A 23168-nucleotide genomic window follows, 5' to 3' on the forward strand; every position below is an offset into this window, starting at 1 on the left:
TCTACCTCTCTCTCTCTCACTCCCTCTGTGTGTGTGTGTCTTTCGTGAATAAATAAATAAAATCTTAAAAAAATAAAAATTAGGAAGAAACAGATATATCTTCAATGTATACATATTGTACAGGAACACAAACATGTTACACACTGTGTTCCTGCAAGTGCCACCTGGGCGGAGAGTGACTGACTGTCTTTGTTAACCACAAAGTGAAGAATCTGCCTCAGCCCTCTCTGGGAAGAAGAGCGGCTGAATGTGGCCTGGGACTCTGCACTGGCCATGTAGTAGAGGCAGCCCCTGCTACGGCTCTGGCTCAGGCTCGTGCTCTCTCCTCGTCTTGCAGGCCCTCTTCATAATAGCATGGGAAGTCCACGATCTTGGCAAAAACTCTAGCATTTTCATCTTGGTGGTCTCAGCGTGGGCTCTTGGGTCTGCCAGGAATTCCCAACACGGAGGATCACTGTTGGGCATCTGTCTGTACTCCAGGTACCTTTCCTGCTCCTAATCTTCTGTGATGAGCTCCTGGGGCTCTCCAAAGATTAAATACCTCATCTTGGCACAGATGCCAAGCACATTTTGTCCTCTTCAGTGGTGTAGCTGCCATTCAAAGATCACACCCAGGAGAGGCATGAGAAGCTCATTCTTAGGAAGGCCCCAACCACTGCTCACACTGCCATCACTGGTGAGATCTAGGCTGCTCAAGAGGGTATAGGGATGACCTCCAGGCTTAGTTTCCTTCAGTTTGAGGCTGAAGACCAGCTCCAGGTGCCCAAAGATCCTCCTGAGGATCTCAGGGAAGTGCTCTCTCTACATTTTGTTGACTATCTTCAGCATGTCTGCCTTCATATTGGGCTCCCTCACTGCATGCTTCTCCAGCAGGAAGTGCACCCACTTGCTCACCTTCCTGGCTAGGGAATGTTTCAGTGAGCTCTCAGCAGAGGTTGGGGCTTCAGAGCAACTTGCATTTTCTCATCTTGGCTCTTGACACCTTGTTAAGACCTCGTGCATGAAATAGCTGCAGAAGCAATAATGGTGGATCGGGATCTCTGAGGCTTCTAGCAGTGCCAGCAATAAGGCAATCTGAGGGAACATCTCCAAAAGAGAGGAGGAGAGGGAGTACTCTTGCTGCAGTGGCCTAAGCCCTCTTGAGATCCTGGGCCTTACCTCAGGCCCAGTGGCATTTCTTGTGTTGTTGAACTTACTCTACTGATACTGAGGAATGATGACTCTGTGGTCGTGACATCCCAACAATGGAATACAGGCTTATCTTGTTTTATTGTGCTTTGCTTTACTGCACTTTGCACATATTGCATTTATTATAAATTGAAAGTTTGTGGCAACCCTGCGCCAAGACAGTCTCTTGGTGCCATTTTTCCAAAAGCATGTGCTCACCTTGTGTCTCTATGTTGCATTTTGGTAATTCTCACAATATTTCAAACTTTTGTATTATTATTATATTTGTTATGGTGATCTGTGACCAGTGATCTGTGATGCTACTATTGTAATTGCTTTAGGGCACCACACATTGCACCTACCGAAGACGGTGAACTTAGTTGATAAATGCTGTATGTGGTCTGACTGCTCCACTGACTGGCTATCCCCCCATCTCTCTCTCTCTCTCTCCTCAGGACTCCCTATTCCATGAGGCACGAAAATGTGGAAATTGGTCCAATTAATAACCCTGCAATGGCCTTTAAGTGTTCAAGTGATAGGAAGAGTCGCATGTCTCTCACTTTAAACCAAAAGCTAGAGATGACTGAGCTTAGTAAGAAAGGCACGTTCAAAACTGAGAAAGTCAAAAGCTAGGCCTTTTGCACAAACAGTTATCCAGGTTGTGAATGCAAAGAAAAGTTCTTGAAGGAAATTCAAAGTGCTCCTCCAGTGAACATACTAATGATAGGAAAGCATAACAGCCTTCTTGCTGATATGGAGAAAGTATTAGTGGTCTGGACAGAAGATGAAATCAGCTATGACATTCCCTTATGCCAAAGCCTACTCCAGAGCCAGGCCCTAACTCTCAATTCTATAAAAGCTGAGAGAGGTGACAAAACTGTGTAAGAAAAGATTGAAGCCAGCAGAGGCTTCGTGAGATTTAAGGAAAAAGTTGTTTCCAGAACAACATACAAGGTGAAGCAGCAAGTGCTGGTGGAGAAGCTGCAGTAAGTTATTGGGAAGATCTAGCTAGAATCATTAGCGAAGGTTGGCTGCACTAAACAGCAGATTTTCAATGTAAATAAAACAGCTTTTACTGGAAGAAGATGCCATCCAGGGCTTTCATAGCTAGATGGGACAAGTCAGTGTCTGGCTTCAGAGCTTCAAAGTACAGGCTGACTCTCTTATTAGCGGCTAATGCAGCTGATGACTTGAAGTTGAAGCCAATGCACATTTCTCATCCCCAAAATCCTAGGGCCCTTAAGATTATGCTAAATCTACTTTGTCTGTGCTCTATAGAAGCAACATCAAAGCTTGTGTGACAGGACATCTGTTTACAACATGGTTTTCTGAATATTTTAAGCCCACTCTTGAGACCTCAGAAGAAAAGATTCCTCTCAAAGTATGACGGCTTATTGACAATGCGCCTGGTCACCCAAGAGCTCTGATGCAGATGTACAATGAGATGAACATTGCTTTCATGCCTGCTAACACAACATCCACTCTCTGGCTCATAAATCAAGGAGTAATTTCGACTTTCAATTCTTATTGCGTGAGAAATATATTTTGTAAAGCTATAGCTACTATAGATAGTGATTTCTTCGATGGGTTTGGGCAAAGCCTTCTTGAAAGGATTCACCATTATAAATGCCACAAAGAACATTCATGATTCATGAGAAGAGATTAAAATATCAGCAGGAATACAAGCTTGAAAAAAGTTGATGCCAAACCCCCCTTGGTGACTTTGAGGGACTCAAACCTTCAGGGGAGGAAGTAATGGCAGATGTGGTAGAAAGAGCAACAGAACTGGAATTAAGAGTGGAGCCTGAAGATGGGATTGCATCACTGCAATCTCATGATAAAACTTTAATGGATCAAGAGTTGCTTCTAATGGATAAACATACATACATACATACATACATACATACATACATAAATGTAGTTTCTTGAGATAAAAACCACTCTTGGTGAAAACACTTTAAAGATAGTTGAAATGACAACCAATGATTTAGAATATTACATGAACCTAGTTGATCAAGCAGCAGCAGAATTTGAGAGGATTGACTCCAACTCGAAAGAAGTTCTGCTGTGGGTATAAACTACCAAACAGCATCACATGCCACAGAGAAATCATTTGTGAGAGGAAGAGCCAATCAATGCAGCACACTTCTGTGTTGCATTGCATCATTTTAAAAAACTGCCCACCACCCCAACCTTCAGCAACACCACCCTGATCAGTAGGCAGCCATCAACATCGAGGTAAGACCCTCCACCAACAAAGAGATTATATGATTCACTGAAAGCTCAGATGGCTAGGACTTTTTTAGCAATAAAGTATTTTTTAAATTAAAGTATGTATGGGACACCTGGGTAGTTCAATCAGATAAGTGTCCAACTCTTGATCTTGGATCAAGTTGTGATCTCAGTGTTGTGAGATCAAACCCTACATCTAGCTCTGCACTGGGCATGGAGCCTGCTTAAGATTCTCTCTCTCCTTCTGCTCCTCTCCTCTCTCCTCCTCCTTTAAAAAATTAAGGTATGTACATTGTTTTTTAGGCATAATACTATAGCATACTTAACAGATTATAGTAGAGTATAAACATAACTTTTATATGTACTGGGAAACCAAAAAAATTCCTTTGACTCACTTTATTGTGATATTCACTTTATTGCTGTGAGCTGGAACCAAACCCGCAGTATGTCTGAGTTATGCCTGTATTGTTTAGTGCTAAAAAGAAATGAGCTAATCAAGCCATGGAAAGGCATAGAGGAACCTTAGATGTGTATTACTAAGTGAAATAAGCCAATCTGAAAAGGCTTATTTCTGTGTGAGTCCAACTATCTGACATTCTGGAAAAGACAAAACTACAGAAAAAGTAAAAAGATCAGTGGTTTCCAGGGGTTGGGGGAGCAGGGAGGAATGAAGGGACAGAACACAGAGGATTTTAGAGCAGTGACATTACTCTGTATACTGTAACGATGGATAGAAATCATCATACGTTTGTCACACCCCACAGAATGTGCAACACCAAGAATAAAGTCTAATGTAACTATGAGCATTGTTGAGCTACTGACGTGTGGATAGAAGTTCATAGATTGTAGTACATGTACAGCTCTGCTGCAGGATGTTGAAAGTGGGAGAGGCTGTATGTATCAGGGAAGAGGGTATATGGGAACTCTGTGATTTCTGCTCAGTTTTCCTGTGAACCTAAGCTTGCTCTAAAAAATGAAGTCAATTAAAAAAAAGTGATGCTGGAGGCCCTAGCCTCATATCCTACCCTGGGGTTTTAAGTCTTGAATGCCAGGGCAGGACCAGACTGTTTTTCCATCTATTCAGGGGTGGGTCATCCTCTTGGTTCTCACTCAGTTTCCTTGATTTGACTCCTGGCAGGGCTTGAGGTTCCTCTCTTTCTTAATCTGAGGACATTTCCCCCAGAAAAAGGCTTATACCTCCCTGAGACCTAATAGAAAGAGATGAGGGTGGCCTTATTTGGCCACACCTGCCATGGTTTCCCACAGGTGACAGCTGTGGCAGGCAGATTGAGGCCCTGTGATGGTGATCCCACTCAGGATTCTAACTCTGCACCCTAAATCTGACTTATGTGAAGCCCCAAGTCTCCTCTCTCTGCTGACCTGGGACCTCCCCACTTTCCGTTACCCCTGAGAAGATATGAAGCCACATATGTCTGACATTTATGGCTAGATTTCTCATGACAGTTTGAAGGGTTTTGTGAGTTTCCACTGATGTGGGTTTGGTGGTCTCTGAACTCTTCAGAGTTCACCTTCCTCTTGGCACACCTTGGAAATTCTACCCCTATTGACCTGATTCAATCAACCTCAGACCAAGAATCTTTACCTTTTTGACCTGTTAAGTGGAAATCAGATACAGCCACATTCTTCCCAGGCTGTTTGGGGGACTCTGGGGGCTGACAGCAGGGTCACACTGTTCTAGGTGGCTGCTTTCTGCTTTCTTCACTCCTTATTCAGAGTCCTCACCTTCATATGTATCAGAGACTGGGGGTCCTCTCTCTACTGACCTGAGGCCAGCCTCCTATGGCAGGATTCGCCTGTTTCCAAAAACCCTGAAGAATAAGTAAGGGGATACTCAGACCTATAACTTTGCCTGGCACGTTGCTCTCCACAGTCCTACTATAAAGGGATCTTCATCATGGCTCCTGTTTCTTGATTGAAGGCTTGCCAGGAAAGGCTATATCCCTGCAAACTCTTGACCATTTTCCCTATTGCAAACCCTTGAGAAACTAGTCCCTGTCCCCGGAGTGATGTGAGATATGGAAGCTGCAACACAAGGCAGAGACCCCAGAACAGATATGCTGCCAAAGGAAAAAAAATGCTTTAACCTATTTCTTCTCTTCAGTAACCAGACTTAGCTTTTAATGTAACTTCTGTTTGAATAGATGTAACTTTCTTTATGGAAGGAGCTAGCCAAGATGATTTTGTAAGCCCCTGATCTTTCGAGGTTGACTTTGGATATATAGATGATCCTATTGTCGCTGGTTATTATCCCTTTCTCTCCTTTATTCACACTTCTCAATTATTTTGAAATGGTAATTGCTCTGGTTATATATTCCAATCCAGTGTTTTGGGCACAGAGTCCTTTTTAGTACCTGAGATAATTTTTGTAGTAGTGAGAACAAAGGGGAATCAAGGAACATGAATTTGGCCTCATGCTGGGAGGAGTAGAAAAGTGTAGAATTCAGACTAATTCAAGCCAGGAGTCTGGTTCCAAACGTGTCACTTAGCAGCCATGGGCAAAGTACCAAACTCTGGGGGCTGTCTTTTCATCTGTGAAATGGGTTTGATAAGCTCTCTCTTGGGGACAAATAGAATGCCCATAACGCATATAAAAATACATGGCACATTGCCTGGCCTGTAGTGAGCTTTAAAAGAGCCAGTTCTTACTTTGATTAATTTGTCCCCCGGAGTTTCAACTCACTACAGTGAGATTTAATTTTTAATGCAGGGGATGTCAGAAACTCTGCAGTGCTCTAGAACAACAACAACCAAAAATTCTATTAGACACAATGGTGCTTAGCAAGGAACAGTAAGTAATATTTCCCAATTAAAGTATGTCATCCAATGTTGGCATAAGGTAGACTTTATTTTTCCCCCCTCATGTTTATCTAATATTTTATTCTTTTATATGTATATTTTTTTATTGGAGTTCAATTTGCCAACATATAGTATAACACCCAGTGCTCATCCTTAGTAGATGCAACACAAAGCTCCGAAAATATATTTCAAGGCCCCAAAACTTACCTTTCTCCCAGCTGCCCTTCTTTCTAAACCACTTTGACATTCATTCATTCAACCACCAACAAAAATTTAGACTTTCCCTGGAGTTTGCCAAATGACATACAAGATAACCTAATTTGGATGATGTTTTAGTGGGCTCTGGCTCCCTCAACCCAGGGCCAAGGGTGCCAGTCCAGAAGGTTCTGGGCATCCACTCCAAGGGAGTACACACTTACTTCTCAGAGACCCTTTGGAGATGATGTAAACAAAACATCTAATTTGCACACTGTTCACCTACACCGAGACAAGAGCACAGGACACATTCCATCCCTGTCCTAGGTGATCTCTCTTGTCTGGTTTTCCCACAATTCCAAAGTAACTTTAAGGGCAGTTTCTGGACTTAGTCTTTCAACTCTGAAGCCCACCATGTGAGGGGCTGGCTCTTGCTCCCTCTGATCACAGCCTCATGGAGCACCCCACCCCCCCCGCCCCCACCTCCCCCACCCCCGCCCCATGCAGACAGCTTAGAATTACCTCTCACCTAAGGACCTGCAGTCTCCGAGTGCCCAACACTGCCTTGCTTCAGGGGACTGACACTTAACTGCTCTCATCTGGAACCACCTCTCTCCTGTTTTACCCCGTGTTTTCATGTATCCTTTCGGTCTCAGAGTGTCTGTCACCATTCTTCCTTGTGCGATAAATGCTTCTTGACGCTATAATTTTATGGTCAATGTCTCAGTCCTTTCCTCAGCTCTCCCAGTGCTAGCATGAAGCCTTATAAGAGCAGATGCTTAGTCAATGTTTGGGGAACAAATGGCCCTGTGATCATGGGGTCTAATTCATGAAGGTTTAATTCTACATTCTTCAGTTAGTCAAGCACATACTGTTATTTAGAATTTTATAAAACATGGAGTAAAAGAGATTAGGAAGCCAAATACTGACCATCTTATTCTTCCCCCTCTCTATCTTGATTTCATGTGTTTTACTGCCTAAGTTTTTCACATTTTTAAGGGAAATGCATACTCCAATGTGATGTTATGTCATACCACATTACTAAATAAGATAGAATTTTTCCCAATTTGTTTTATAAAACAGCAACACTCTTACTCTAAAATCTGATAAACAATAAGTGAGACCAATGTAATTCATAAATTTAGACTATAGTGCTAGATAAGCCTTCATTTCAAAGTAACATTTGAAAAACAGCAAAAAATAAAGATCTTGATAAATCTCCAAATTACCCATACAGAACAAGAGCACAAAGGTATTATACACTGTGTTCCCGAAGTCACAGCTAGCCCTCACTAATCAGGACACTGACTGCTCTCTTCAGCCACAAGATGAAGACTCTGCCTCAACTTCATCAGATGTCAGAGAAGTTGCTGGAGAGTCCCTGGAAGATTCACTGGCTGTGGCATCCTTCTCAGCCCCGAGGGTAACCGCGGCCTTAACCCGGTCTTCCTCATCTCGCAGAGCCTCTTCATACCAAGAGTGGAAGGCACTGGGGACGGTATGATTAATCTTGGCCCAAAACTCTAGCACTTTCATCTTGCTGGTCTCGGCATGGGCTCTGGGGCCCCACAGGAACTCATAGCATGCAGGATTACTGTTGGGCACTTGGCGGTACTCCAGGTACTTCAGCTTCACCAAATCTTCAGTGATGAGCTTTTTGGGCTCCCCAAAGATGAAGTGCCTCTTTCCTGCATAGACTCTCATCTTATTCAGGAACTCCCAGATCTTCTCCTCAGTGGCACAGTTGCCCTTCATGAAGATCACGCCCAAGAGGTTCATCAGGAGTCCAGTCTTGGGAAATCCTCTGCCACCACTCACAGTCCCATTGTTGGGGAGGTCCATTTTGCGGACAAGGATATAGGAATCCTTGGTAGAATTGCCTTCCTTTAAGTCAACTCCAAAAACCACTTCCAGGTTGAAAGAGGCTCTTCTGAGGATCTCAAGGAAGCGATTTTTGTACTTTTTATTGACAATCTTCAGCATATTAGCTTTCGTAATGAGCTTTTTCCTTCTGTACATTTACATCAGGAACTGTACCAAAGTACCTGTTGTTTTGGTCAGAGGGTCTCCTGGAGACTGCATAATGGGGAGTGGAGCCTGGGAGGAACTTTGCTTCTTCTCAGTTTTGCAGTTGACTCCTTTGTATGGTCTTGTGTGAGAAACCCCTGCAGACTTGGTGGATAGGGCTCTCTGAGACCTCTTGAGAGTGCTACATGATCTAGAAGTGGGCTTTCTGCAAGTAGGAACTCCAGAAGGAGGAGGGGCCAAGGAGGGGAATGCTTGCTCCTTGGCTGCAGTGGCTAGAGCACCGTTTCGATGCTGGGGCCCACCTCGGGCTTGGTGGCATTTCTCACGGGTGCGGAACTTACTCTTCTGTTCCCGAGGCATGATGGCTATGGTCAGGGACAGCAGATATGAGTGTGGGTAGGACAGCAGGTGATCTGGGCATGAGAGAAGAGAGGAGGAGAGGGAGCACCTGTTCAGCAGGCAGAGATCACCTTGGCTTTGACCAAGGCCGCCTCTGCAGGTTTCTGTGAGGGTACTGCTCCAGGAGACCACGAGACTCTCGTTATGATCAGCCTGTACTCTGAGAATCCTGTGGAAATAATTAAAGTGAGCCTCGGACTGCAGCCTGCCAGCCCTGCTTGGTGCTTACTGGGGTTGAGAGCAGCGGTGGGCAGGTCTAGTCCTTGTGGAATCCTCTTAACCCTGGAGTATGAGGATCTTTTTAATTCACATTCGGGACCAACACATCAACTTCTGGCAGGGCCCAGGGGCCCCCTCCTCTGTGCTGCTCTAAATTTACATCTCAAACCCAGGTCCTCCTCTTCTTGGGACCCCTCAAGAGAAACTAAAGGGGCACCTTGGCCCACTACTACTGCCTTGGCCTACTACTGCCACCCACTGCTGACAGTACTGTGGAACTCTCTGTTCTGGGGTTATTAGGGTCCTCAGTCTTTATTCAGTGTCCTCACCTTGGCTCTAGGCAGGGCCTGAGACAACTTCCTCTGCTGATCTGATGTCTCTTCCCTGAAACAAAGGCTCTCACCAACCTGATGCCTAATGTAGGCATCAAAAATAAAGTAGGGTTCACATACCCCTACTTCCATGTCTGGGCTCCCTAGTGCTGTAAACAAGGGGGGGTTCTCTGTTGGCTCTTCTTTGGGGTGAGTACCATCACTCTTCACTCAGGGTCCTCACTCTGACTCCTTGAAGCCCTGGGTCTCCTCCCTCTGCAGAACTGAGGCCGCTCAATTAGTCCAACAGCCTTACCTCTCTGGGACTTGCCATACAGTAATGAAGGGAGTGCCTCAGCCTAAGCAGCATTGGAGTTTTTCCCAGGGCTGAGTGAAGGGTCAGAATTTATAAGACACACATTTTAAAGTTGGTGCTCCCCTTAGTCCTCATTTAGGTCTCTGACCTTAACTACAGGTAGGACTTAGGCATCCTGCCTCAGAGTATAGTTCTCATTCCCTGAGTTCCTAAAGGGGAAATTAGGGTCCTCCATATGAGTACTCCCACCAAAAGCCTCCAGAAATAAGTGCAAGGTTACTACTTTCCCTAACTGAGGAGAGGTCTCCCATTAGTCTCGGGGACCTCACCTTCACTGCAGTCAGGGCTTAGGTCTCCTCCATCTGTAGGACCCAGGCTACTTCCTTAGACTGAGGCCTTGCCTACCTGAGACTTCCCAGGCAGGAAGTCCTATAGCTCTGCTGGGGCCTCCCAGGGCCAACAGCAGCATCGGGACTTAATGGAATGCCTTTTTATGGTTCTGGATGGTCCCTTCAGTCCCCACTCAATGTCTTCACCTTGACTCCAGACCAGTCCTGAGAATTCACCATCAGGGGGCCAGAGGCCTCACCCCCAGACAAATGTCCTCACTTCCTGGAAACTCTGAATGGGAAGTAAAGATGAGTCATATTTGGCCACAACTGCTCAGAGTCTCTGAGGGCTGAAAGCAGGGGCAGAGCTCTGTGGGACCCCACTGTTCTGGAGTCGGTGGTCCGTAGGTCTTCACTCAAAGTCTTCCTTTTGGTATCTTTCAGAGCCTGGGACTCCTCCCTCCACTAAATTGAGTTCACCAAGCTCCAAACACAACAGCCTTCACTTCCAGGAGCTCTCAGGGAGTGGGGGGTGGCGGTTGTCAGTGACTGCCAAATAAAACTATCCCAGAATAGGGGATATGTAGGGGTCCAGCTTTCTGTCGTTATCTCTACTGGGAAGAGATCCCTTCATTAGCACTCAGGACCCCCCACCCCCTTGACTCTAGCGAGGGCCTATGTTTCCTTCATCTGCAGAATCAGGGCCACTCTCTTAGACCAAGACCTTCCTTCCTGAGACTTCCCAGGCAGAACTCGGCCTAACAGTTGTGCCAGGACTTTCCACTGCCGACCCCAGGGGCGGTACTTTGTGAGGCCACCACGGGGAGTGGTTCTTTCACTTCACATTTACGTCCTCACCTTGACTTCAGAGAAGTCCTCAGATTCCACTCTTTGGCGGAACAAACTCTGCGTCTTTCGGTTGAGGTCTTGATCTCCAAAGCGGAATTTCCGATGAATCATATCCGGCCATGGCTGCCGAACGTTCTGAAGTCTGGCAGCAAAGACAAGGCTCTGTGGAATCACTGTGATCCCACAAACCTGGGACTCCTCCCCCTACTGACGCAGGTCTGCCAGGCCCCAAAGGAAACCCTCACTTTCTCAAGTCCCTAGTAATGAGTCAGGGTGCACTATTTCTGCTTACCTTTGCCTGGGGCCCCAGAGACTTGAGAAGAGGAGCGGAACTCTGTGAGCCTTCCTCTTTTGGGGAAGAGATTCTCTCATTAGCACTGAGGGTGCTCACCGTACTCCGGTTATGGCGAAGACTTCTCCTCCTGCAGAAATGGGGCCCATTCTGTTAGACAAGACCCCACCCTCCCTGAGACTCACCAGGCAGAAATGAGAAGCTTCTCAGGCTTATATCTCTGCCAGAGACCTCCCATGGTTAACAATGGGGGCGGGGGGCGCGTTGGGTTTAGCGTTGTCCTCTTCCTTCACTCAGGGACCTGACCTTGCTCCTGGCCAGAGGAGCTCCTCCTCCTTACTCTGCTCAGATCAAGGGATGCTTTTTCCTGAGACCTCCCAGGTAGAAGAGTGAGCCACATTAGGCCAGGGATATTTGGGTCCTAAGAGGTGGACAGCAGAGTTAGGTCTCTTTGGAACACCACTGTTCTGGAGTTGGTGGTCCTCACATTTATTACCCAGGGACCTCAACTAGATATCTATCCAACCCAGGATCCTCCCTCTACTGAAGTGTGGCCATTCTCCTTAGGATAAGACTTTGGCCTTGCTGAAAACTCTGAAGAGTAAAAGAGGGGATGCCCACTCTGATTGCCCTGCTAGGCATTCTAGGCCTGAGAGCAGGTTTGCCAGGTATCTGAATGACCCCCTATAATGTGAGGTGGTTGTTTTCCCAGTATTAATCATGGGGGGGGGGAGTATTGTCTCTCAGATTAAAGAATTCTTGGCCAACACCACATCCACGCAAACTAGAGCAGTGTCCCTAACGCAAGCTTTGCAGGTTACTATCTCTGACTTGATGTGAGATAGAAAAACCAAAACGTAAGACAGGGGACCCAAGAGAGAGGTAGGCTGTCAAAGAAAAATGATGCTGATCTTTTTTTTTTTTTTTTCAGTAATCAGAGTGAGCCTCAGAAAGGAGTCGTCCAGGATGGTTTTGTGATTCCCCAATCTTGAGGTTAACACTGCATATGTAGATGATCACATTGCCACTGAATATTATGTTTCTTCTCTTTGTTCATGCCTTTGATTTACTGTGGTATTCTTAACTGCTTTTACTATGTATTCCAATCCAGTTCTCTGAACACAGAATCTTATTTTCTCCCCTGAGATACATTTGGACTATTAAGGAACACAAGGTTTGCTTTAGGCAGAGAAGAATGGAATGATCAGCGTGTGTTCTAGAGGAATTCAAACTAGGAAGTTTAGTCCCAGCCTTGTCACTTACTAGCCCTGTGAACTCCAGCATATTACCAAACTCCAAGACAAAGAAATCACAATCAACCACGATGATGTTTAGCGATGCCAATTATGTAATATATCCTCATTATACAGTGTGCATGTGTGTGTGCGTGTGTGTGTGTGAGAGAGAGAGAGAGAGAGAGAGAGAGACTTTCGCAGTTGGATTCAACTCAGTTCTCAGAATTTTTCTCAATGACTGATATTTTCCCTAACTTCCAGCTGCCCATCTATCTAAATCACCATTATTTTCATTCATTTAACCATCAGCAAAAATCTAGACCTTGCCAAATTGCATGCAAGATAAAGTGAGTGTTCCTTCGAAAAAGTGGCCTACGGCTCCCCCAATCCAGGGTAAAGAGCGCCAGTCCAGTGGATTCTGGACACCCTACCTCAAAGAAGAATAACTCTTATTGGTCAGAAACTCCCTGGTGAGGATGTACATAGAACATCTGGTCTATGCACCATGTTCAGTTGCACTGGGCAAGAGCAGAGACACCTACCACTCCTATACTACGTGGAGATTTTCTCTGGTCTAGCCACAATTCCAAATAACTTGTTAAGGACAAGCTTCTATTGAAGGCTTAGTCTTTTATCTCTGAGGCCCACCATCTGAGGGTCTGGCCCCTGCTTACCACTCCCATAAGCCTCATCCAGTCCACCATGCAATCTCACTTGAAATTGCCCCTCACTGAAGGGAGCAGTTTCCTAAAACTCCATGCTGCCTTGCCCCAGACTTGACTGCTTTTAACTCCTGCCTCCTCCCCTCTTCAAACCCCTCCTTGTTCTTTAGGTCACAGAGAATATGTCATCATCTCTTTTGCTATGAGTGCAGAATCCAGACTCTAACATTCGAAGGGCAGGGGCTAGAATGTGTGGTTGCTGTTTTGAGGGTTCTTTCTTTTTAAAGCATCCCAGTACTAGCCTGAAGCCTTCCAAAGAGCTCATTCCCACTTAATTATTGGAAATGAATGAGAGTGAGCATGAGGTCTAACTCCCCAACATTTAATTTCTCTTGCACAGCTGAATAATCTAAGCAAGTCCAGGTGTATAACTTTTACTTTTAGAAGAAACACTAGAAGGAATTAGGCAAACCAATAATTGACAATCTTTTCCTTATTTATACATCCTTTTTTTCCCTCTTAATGATGAAATATTTATAAAGTGCCTACAGTATACTAGATACAGTGCTGAGACACAAGCCCAAATAAGACAAAATATCTGCTTCTTTAGAAAACTACTTTATTGAGGTATGACTGATACCCCAAAAGCTTAGAGATAAGCATACACCTGTGGACCACCATCACAATCAATGCCATAAACATACTCATTACCTCCAAAAATTTTCTCCTGCCCTCTTTATTATTATTTTTAAAAATATTTTATTTACTTATTCATGAGAGACACAGAGAGAGGGGCAGAGACATAGGCAGAGGTAGAGGCAGGCTCCCTGAGGAGAGCCTGATGCAGAACTCGATCCCAGGACCCCGGGATCATGCACTGAGCCAAAGGCAGATGCTCAACCACTGAACCACCCAGGTGCCCCCTCTTTGTTACTTTTTATGAGTACAATAACAACATAATATCTACCCCCTCAGCAAATTTTTAAATATCCAATATGACATTGTTATCTATAGGCTTTATGCTCTACAGTACATTTCTAGGACTTATGCACCTTATAGAACTGAAACTCTGTACTCCTTGACCAATACCTCTTCAATACCCCTCCTCTCAGCACCTGGCAGCCACCATACTGTTCTGCATCTATCAGTTTGACGATTTTAGTTTCCTTATATAACATGTATTTGTCCTTTTGTGTCTGGCTTACTTCACATAGCATAATGTCTTCCAGGTTCACCTCTGTTGTTGCAAATGACAAGTTTCCTTCTTTTTAAAGTTGAATAATACTCCATTGTATGTATATGACATATTTTCTTTATATACTTGTCCGTCAATGAATGTTTAGGTTGCATCCATGTCTTGGCTATTGTGACGAATGCTGCAATGATCTTGGGATGCAGATATCTCTTCAAGATCCTAATTCCAATTTCTTTCGATATAGACCCAGAAATAGAATTGCTGGATCATCTAAGAGCTGTTTTTAAGGAACCCCCTACTGATCCATAGTGGCTGCGCCAATTTATATTCCCATCAATGGTGTAAAATGTAAAAGAGTTGTCTTTCCTGGGGCACTTGGGGGGCTCAATGGTTAAGCATCTGCCTTTGGCTCCAGTCATGATTCTGGGGTCCAGGGATTTAGTCCCACATCAGGCTCCGCATAGGGAGCCTGGTTCTTCCTCTGCCTATGTCTCTGCCCCTCCCTCTCTCTCTCTAATGAATAAATAAATAGAATCTTTTTTTTTTTAAAGAGTTGTCTTTCCCAAATACTTGCCTGTAATCAGCTTACTCTCTACTTTGGGAGAGAGCAAGATAATAAACTTTTTAATTGTAGTTGGGCTAAGAATACCTAATGTGAGAACTACACTCTTAATAAACTTTTAAGTACACAATAAAATATTGTTAAATATAGGCACAATGTTTTCCCCCTAAGCACATTTTTTTCTTTTAAAAATTTTTAAAAAATCAATTAATGAACATATAGTGTATTATTAGTTTCAGAGGTAGAGTTTAGTGATTCATCAGTTAGGCACAATGTTTTACAACAGATCTCTAGAACCTATTCATCGTGCATAACTGAAACTATGCCAGTTCAACAACAACTTCTCATTTCTCCCTGACTCCCAATCCCTGGCCACCACCAGTCTACTCTATGTTTCTGTGTGTTTGACTATTTTGGATGCTTCATATAAATGGAATCATGAATTATTTATCCTTCTGTGACTGGCTAATTTCATTTAGAATAATGTCCCCCAGATTCATCCATGTTGTCTTATGTAAGATTTCCTTCATTTTTAAGGCTAATAATATTCCACTGTGTGTATATAGCACATTTTCTTTATTCATTTATCTACTGGTGGACATTTGGGTTGTTTCTGTATCTTGGCTACTGTGAGTAATGGCATAATTAATGGAGGAGTGCAGATATATCTTTAAGATTCTGCTGAGTGAAGTAAGTCAATTGGAGAAGGACAAACATATGATTTCATTCATACGGGGAATATAAAAAATAGTGAAAGGGATTATAGGGGAAAGGAGGGAAAATGAGTGGGAAATATCAGAGAGGGTGACAAAACATGAGAGACTCCTAACTCTGGGAAACGAACAAGGGATAGTGGAAGGGGAGGTGGGCGGGGATGGGGTGACTGGGTGATGGGCACTGAGGGGGGGCACTTGACAGAATGACCATCATGTGTTATACTATATGTTGGCAAATCAAACTCCAATAAAAAATATACAAAAAAATAAAAGATTCTGATTTCACTTCCTTGGGTATATACTCAGAAGTGGGACTGCTGAATCATGTGGTAGCTCTCATTTTAATTTTCTAAGGAGCCTCCAAACAATTTCTCCATACTGGCTGCACCAATTCACACTCCCATCAATGATGCACAGGGTTCCCTTTTCTTCACACGCTCACCAACACTTGTTACTTCTTGTCTTTTTGATAATAGCCTTCCTACCTAACAAGTTTGAGGTGATATCTTATTGTGGTTTTGATTTGCATTTCCCTGATGAGTGGTGTTGAGCACCTTTCATATACCTATTGAACATTTGGGTGTCTTCTTTGGAAAAATATTTAAGTTCTTTACTCATTTTTTTAAAAATGAGTTGTTTGCTATTGAGTTGTAGGAGTTCCTAATATAATTTGGATATTAGTCCCTTAGATATATTGTTTACTTCTATTTCCTCCCACTCCCACAGATTGCCTTTTTGTTGTTACCATTGTTGTACAGATGCCTTTTAGTTTGATTAAGTCCCACTTGTTTTTGCTTTTTTTGCCTGTATTTCTGTTGTCATATTTAAAAAATCTCTTCCAAGACCAATGTCAAGGAGATCTTTTCCCTAGTGATTTTGTGGTTTTGAGTCTCATTTTTAAGTCTTTAATCTATTTTCCATTAATCTTTGAGTATGACATAAGTAGCATCCAATTTAATTCTTTTGCATATGGATATTCAGTTTCCTAACAGCATTTAATGAAGAGATTATCCTTTCACCATTGTGTATTCTTGGTGGCCTTGTCACAAATTACTTGACCATTTATGCATGGGTTTATTTCTGGGCTTTGTTCTGTTCCATTGATCTATGTCTCTGATTTTATACTAGTATAACACTGTTTTGTTTTGAGAAAGAGAGTACATGAACAGAGGGTAGGGTAGGGACAGAGGGAGTTAGAGGGAGAACATCTTTTTTCAAGATTTTATTTCTTTATTAGAGAGAGAGAGAGAGAGAGAACACGCAAGCAGGGGGAGCGGCAGAGGGAGAGGGAGAGGTAGGCTCCCCACTGAGCAGGGAGCTCCATGCAGAGCTCCATCCCAGGATTATAGGGCTTGACCTCATGACCCTGAGATCATGACCTGAGCCAAAAATCAAGAGTCAGATGCTTAAATGACTGAGCCATCCAGGTGCCCCAACACTGTTTTGATTAATATACTTTTGTAATATAGTTCAAAATAAGTATAATGCCTACATCTATGTTCCTTTTTCTCAACATTACTTTGCTATTCAGGGCCTCTTGTGAATTCATATGAATTTCAGGTTTTTTTTTTATTTCTGTGAAAAAGTCCATTGGAATTATGATAGCTATCGCATTGAATCTGTAGATCACTTTGAGTAGTATGAATATTTTAAAAATGTTGTTTCAATCAGTGCACATGGGATATCTTTCCTTTTATTTGTGTATTCATTTTTTTCCTTCAAGGTGTTATTGTTTTCAGTGTACGAATCTTTTGCCTCCTTGGTTAAATTTATTCCTATTTTATTTTTGACACTTTTAAATAGAACTGTTTTCTTAATTTCTGTTTCAAATATTTTGTTGTCAGTATATGGAAGCACAACTGATTTTTGTGTTTTGATTTTATATCCTGCAACTGAATACGTTTATTAGTTCTAACATATTTTGGGTAAATGGGATGTTCACCTCAATCTCTCCTACATGGGGAGAAGTCATAATCTCTCTCAGGGCCAATCTGTGCCAACTTGAGGGAGGGGATGATGCCAAGGAAGCCTAATTACTGCTCCTACCCATTTCAAGTGTAGTTTATCTCAGTTTAATGCTAACATGTAGTATCACATATTCTTAAATAGATTCTGGACCTTTAATAAAGGTATTTTTCACTTATATTATTGTTAACTTTGTGCTTCTGTGGCAAATAAGGGCTGGAAATTTTTGTTCCATCACCTTGCTGATGCCCCAAACTTTTATTTCTTGATACCAACAATTCTACCACAGGGTTCATTCACATTTGCAAGAAAATCTCCATTCATATGACATATTATTTTGCTCCAGACCACAAAAAGAGATGCAATGTAGGGCACCTGGGTGCCTCAGTCAGTTAAGCATTTGACTTATTTTTTAAAAGATTTTGTTTATTTATTCATGAGAGATAGAGAGAGAGAGAGAGAGAGAGGTAGAGGGAGAAGCAGGCTCCATGCAGGGAGCCTGACGTGGGACTCGATCCCAGGTCTCCAGGATCAGGCCCTGGGCTGAAGGCAGTGCTAAACCGCTGAGCAACCCGGGCTGCCTGCATTCAACTTATTATTTCAGCTCAGGTCTTGATCTTACGGTCCTGAGATCGAGTCCAACCTTGGGCCCTGTGCTGGGTGTGGAGCCTGCTTATATATTGTCTCTCCTTTTCCCCTTACCCCACTCCTCACCTTGGCTCATGCATGCACATGCTCTCTCTCTCTTTCTCTCTCTCTCTCTCTCTCTCTCAAAAAGAGGGATGCAAGGATTTTTATTTTTTTGTACAAAATATCAGAATGTTTATACTTATCCTGATCAATAGCAATACATGTGTGATACATATTATTCATAAATACAGATACTGAAGTCATATAAAGCTTCTATTTCAAGGAAGAGTATTTTAAAAATACCAAAAAGAAACCCAAAAATAAAAACAGATAAATCTCCCAGTTAAGTAATGCAAGAAGGGAAAGAAGGCATAAATGTTTTCCTTCCATCCAGCCCACCTAGGTGCTTAACTACTTAGAATGTTCATCTCTCTTTTCACCACAAAATGAAAAATCCCCACCCAGATTTCACTAGACGTGGGAGTTGCTACTGGTCTCGGCCCTGGCACATGCCCTGACCATGGCAGTAGTGCCAGGCCTGGCTGCAACTCTGGCTTCTATTCTCTCTTTCTCACTTCTCAAAGCCTCTTTACACTTCATAGAAAGTATACTTTAGGGATCCTTGGGTGGCGCAGCGGTTTGGCGCTTGCCTTTGGCCCAGGGCGTGATCCTGGAGATCTGGGATCGAATCTCACGTCGGGCTCCCGGTGCATGGAGCCTGCTTCTCCCTCTGCCTATGTCTCTGCCTCTCTCTCTCTTTCTGTGTGACTATCATAAATAAATAAAAATTAAAAAAAAAAGAAAGTATACTTTATAATTCATATGGAATTCAGGATCTCCAAGTTCTGACAGCAGGAACTGGACTCTAGGCCATCAGTGTTGTGGGCGGGTGCTTCCTTCATTCTTTTTAGGGAACTCACATTTATATATGACAACTCCCTCTTTTGATCTGAGACTGCCATCCTTAGACCAAGGCTCTTAAGATCCTGACAACTGTGATGAAAAAGTGAGGAGATTTTCAGCCTGACAACTTTTCCTGGAGGCCTCTAGGTCTGAGAGAAGTAAGGGGCTGCTCTCTCTGTAACACCCAATATTCTGGGATGTTGCTTTCTCTGTTCCCCACTCCTGGTTCATGGGTATCCTCCTAAAAGCTCTTGTCACTTCTATTAAAGGCTTCTTGGGAAATGTCACATCCTTGAAAACTCTTTTGAGCAGTTTCCCTACTCCAAACTTTGCAGAGAATGGGTCCTTGTTCTAGGAGTTATATGAGATGGCATCCACAGCACAAATCAGGGGGCCCAGGTAAGTAGGCTGTAAGAGAAATATATTGGTATATTCCTTCTCTTTCTTGGCCAGAGTTAAGGTCTCATGTAACCTCTAATACATTTATTTATTTATTTATTTATTTATTTATTTAATAAATTAATTTTTTATTGGTGTTCAATTTACCAACATACAGAATAACACCCAGTGCTCATCCGGTCAAGTGTCCCCCTCAAGCCCGTCACCCATTCACCCCCACCCCCCGCCCTCCTCCCCTTCCACCACCCCTAGTTCGTTTCCCAGAGTTAGGAGTCTTTATGTTCTGATATTTCCCACACATTTCTTCAGCCATCCCTTATATTCCCTTTCACTATTATTTATATTCCCCAAATGAATGAGAACATACACTGTTTGTCCTTCTCCGACTGACTTACTTCACTCAACATAAGACCCTCCAGTTCCATACACGTTGAAGCAAATGGTGGGTATTTGTCGTTTCTAATGGCTGAGTAATATTCCATTGTATACATAAACCACATCTTCTTTATCCATTCATCTTTCCATGGACACCGAGGCTCCTTCCACAGTTTGGCTATTGTGGACATTGCTGCTAGAAACATTGGGTGCAGGTGTCCCGGCGTTTCATTGCATCTGTATCTTTGGGGTAAATCCCCAACAGTGCAATTGCTGGGTCGTAGGGCAGGTCTATTTGTAACTCTTTGAGGAACCTCCACACAGTTTTCCAGAGTGGCTGCGCCAGTTCACATTCCCACCAACAGTGTAAGAGGGTTCCCTTTTTTCCGCATCCTCTCCAACATTTGTGGTTTCCTGACTTGTTAATTTTCCCCATTCTCACTGGTGTGAGGTGGGATCTCATTGTGGTTTTGATTTGTATTTCCCTGATGGCAAGTGATGCAGAGCATTTTCTCATGTGCATGTTGGCCATGTCTATGCCTTCCTCTGTGAGATTTCTGTTCATGTCTTTTGCCCATTTCATGATTGGATTGTTTGTTTCTTGGGAGTTGAGTTTAATAAGTTCTTTATAGATCTTGGAAACTAGCCCTTTATCTGATACGTCATTTGCAAATATCTTCTCCCATTCTGTAGGTTGTCTTTTACTTTGTTGACTGTATCCTTTGCTGTGCAAAAGCTTCTTATCTTGATGAAGTCCCAATAGTTCATTTTTGCTTTTGTTTCTTTTGCCTTCGTGGATATATCTTGCAAGAAGTTACTGTGGCTGAGTTCAAAAAGGGTGTTGCCTGTGTTCTCCTCTAGGATTTTGATGGAATCTTGTCTCACATTTAGATCTTTCATCCATTTTGAGTTTATCTTGTCTATGGTGCAAGAAAGTGGTCTAGTTTCATTCTTCTGCAAGTGGATGTCCAATTTTCCCAGCACCAATCATTGAAGAGACTGTCTTTCTTCCAATGGATAGTCTTTCCTCCTTTATCGAATATTAGTTGACCATAAAGTTCAGGGTCTACTTCTGGGTTCTCTATTCTGTTGCATTGATCTATGTTTCTGTTTTTGTGCCAGTACCTCACTGTCCTGATGACCACAGCTTTGTAGTACAACCTGAAATCTGGCATCGTGATGCCCCCAGATATGGTTTTCTTTTTTAAAATTCCCCTGGCCATTCGGGGTCTTTTCTGATTCCACACAAATCTTAAAATAATTTGTTCCAACTCTCTGAAGAAAGTCCATGGTATTTTGATAGGGATTGCATTAAACGTGTAACTTGCCCTGGGTAACATTGACATTTTCACAATATTAATTCTGCCAATCCATGAGCATGGGATATTTTTCCATCTCTTTGTGTCTTCCTCAATTTCTTTCAGAAGTGTTCTATAGTTTTGAGGGTATAGATCCTTTACATCTTTGGTTAGGTTTATTCCTAGGTATCTTATGCTTTTGGGTGCAATTGTAAATGGAATTGACTCCTTAATTTCTCTTTCTTCAGTCTCGTTGTTAGTGTATAGAAATGCCACTGATTTCTGGGCATTGATTTTGTATCCTGCCACGCTACCAAATTGCTGTATGAGTTCTAGCAATCTTGGGGTGAAGGCTTTTGGGTTTTCTATGTAGAGTATCATATCATCAGCGAAGAGGGAGAGTTTGACTTCTTCTTTGCCAATTTGAATGCCTTTAATGTCTTTTTGTTGTCTGATTGCTGAGGCTAGGACTTACAGTACTATGTTGAATAGCAGTGGTGAGAGTGGACATCCCTGTCTTGTTCCTGATCTTAGGGGAAAGGCTCCCAGTGCTTCCCCATTGAGAATGATATTTGCTGTGTGCTTTTCGTAGATGGCTTTTAAGATGTCGAGGAAAGTTCCCTCTATCCCTACACTCTGAAGAGTTTTGATCAGGAATGGATGCTGTATTTTGTCAAATGCTTTCTCTGCATCTAATGAGAGGATCATATGGTTCTTGGTTTTTCTCTTGCTTATATGATGAATCACATTGATTGTTTTACGGGTGTTGAACCAGCCTTGTGTCCCGGGGATAAATCCTACTTGGTCATGGTGAATAATTTTCTTAATGTACTGTTGGATCCTATTGGCCAGTATCTTGTTGAGAATTTTTGCATCCATGTTCATCAGGGATATTGGTCTGTAATTCTCCTTTTTGGTGGGGTCTCTGTCTGGTTTTGGAATTAAGGTGATGCTGGCCTCATAGAACGAATTTGGAAGTACTCCATCTCTTTCTATCTTTCCAAACAGAGTTAGTAGTATAGGTATGAATTCTTCTTTAAACGTTTGATAGAATTCCCCTGGGAAGCCATCTGGCCCTGGACTTTTGTGTCTTGGGAGGTTTTTGTTGACTGCTTCAATTTCCTCCCTGGTTATTGGCTTGTTCAGGTTTTCTATTTCTTCCTGTTCCAGTTTTGGTAGTTTGTGGCTTTCCAGGAATGTGTCCATTTCTTCTAGATTGCCTAATTTATTGGCGTATAGCTGTTCATAATATGTTTTTAAAATCGTTTGTATTTCCTTGGTGTTGGTAGTGATCTCTCCTTTCTCATTCATGATTTTATTAATTTGAGTCTTCTCTCTCTTCTTTTTAATAAGGTTGACTAATGGTTTATCTATCTTATTAATTCTTTCAAAGAACCAACTCCTGGTTCTGTTGATCTGTTCCACAGTTCTTCTGGTCTCGATTTCGTTGACTTCTGCTCAAATTTTAATTAACTCTCTTCTTCTGCTGGGTGTAGGGTCCATCTGCTGTTTTTTCTCAAGCTCCTTTATGTGTAAGGTTAGCTTTTGTATTTGAGTTCTTTCCAGTTTTTGAATGGATGCTTGTATTGTGATGTATTTCCCCCTTAGGACTGCTTTTGCTGCATCCCAAAGATTTTGAACGGTTGTGTCTTCATTCTCATTAGTTTCCATGAATCTTTTTAATTCTTCCTTAATTTCCTGGTTGACCCTTTCATCTTTTAGCAGGATGGTCTTAACCTCCACGTGTTTGAGGTCCTTCCAAACTTCTTCTTGTGATTTAGTTCTAATTTCAAGGCATTATGGTCTGAGAATTAGCAGGGGACAATCCCAATCTTTTGGTATCGGTTCAGACCCGATTTGTGACCCAGTATGTGGTCTATTCTGGAGAAAGTTCCATGTGCACTTGAGAAGAATGTGTATTCAGTTGAGTTTGGATGTAATGTTCTGTAGATATCTGTGAAATCCATCTGGTCCAGTGTATCATTTAAAGCTCTCATTTCTTTGGAGATGTTGTGCTTAGAAGACCTATCGAGGGTAGAAAGAGCTAGATTGAAGTCACCAAGTATAAGTGTAT

The 23168-nt window shown here is 42.8% G+C and overlaps 1 protein-coding gene and 1 pseudogene across 1 annotated transcript; both read right to left on the reverse strand.

Moving 5' to 3' along the window:
* Positions 1–307: 307 nt before the first annotated feature.
* LOC140628556 (melanoma-associated antigen B1-like) lies at positions 308–2380 on the reverse strand (annotated as a pseudogene).
* Positions 2381–6943: 4563 nt separating this feature from the next.
* Positions 6944–9362, reverse strand: MAGEB3 (MAGE family member B3). Its single transcript, XM_072818351.1, has one exon. It carries the CDS (start codon positions 8428–8430, stop codon positions 7729–7731), a length of 702 nt encoding a protein of 233 aa, XP_072674452.1. The 5' UTR covers positions 8431–9362; the 3' UTR covers positions 6944–7728.
* Between the last annotated feature and the right edge of the window lie 13806 nt (positions 9363–23168).

This window comes from Canis lupus, chromosome X (genome assembly GCF_048164855.1).
Source record: "Canis lupus baileyi chromosome X, mCanLup2.hap1, whole genome shotgun sequence".
In the NCBI taxonomy this organism is placed as follows: Eukaryota; Metazoa; Chordata; class Mammalia; order Carnivora; family Canidae; genus Canis; species Canis lupus.

What these genes read in the sequence shown, in the direction of transcription:
- MAGEB3 (XM_072818351.1), bottom strand. Translation starts at nt 8,430, where the DNA reads ATGTACAGAAGGAAAAAGCTCATTACGAAAGCTAATATGCTGAAGATT.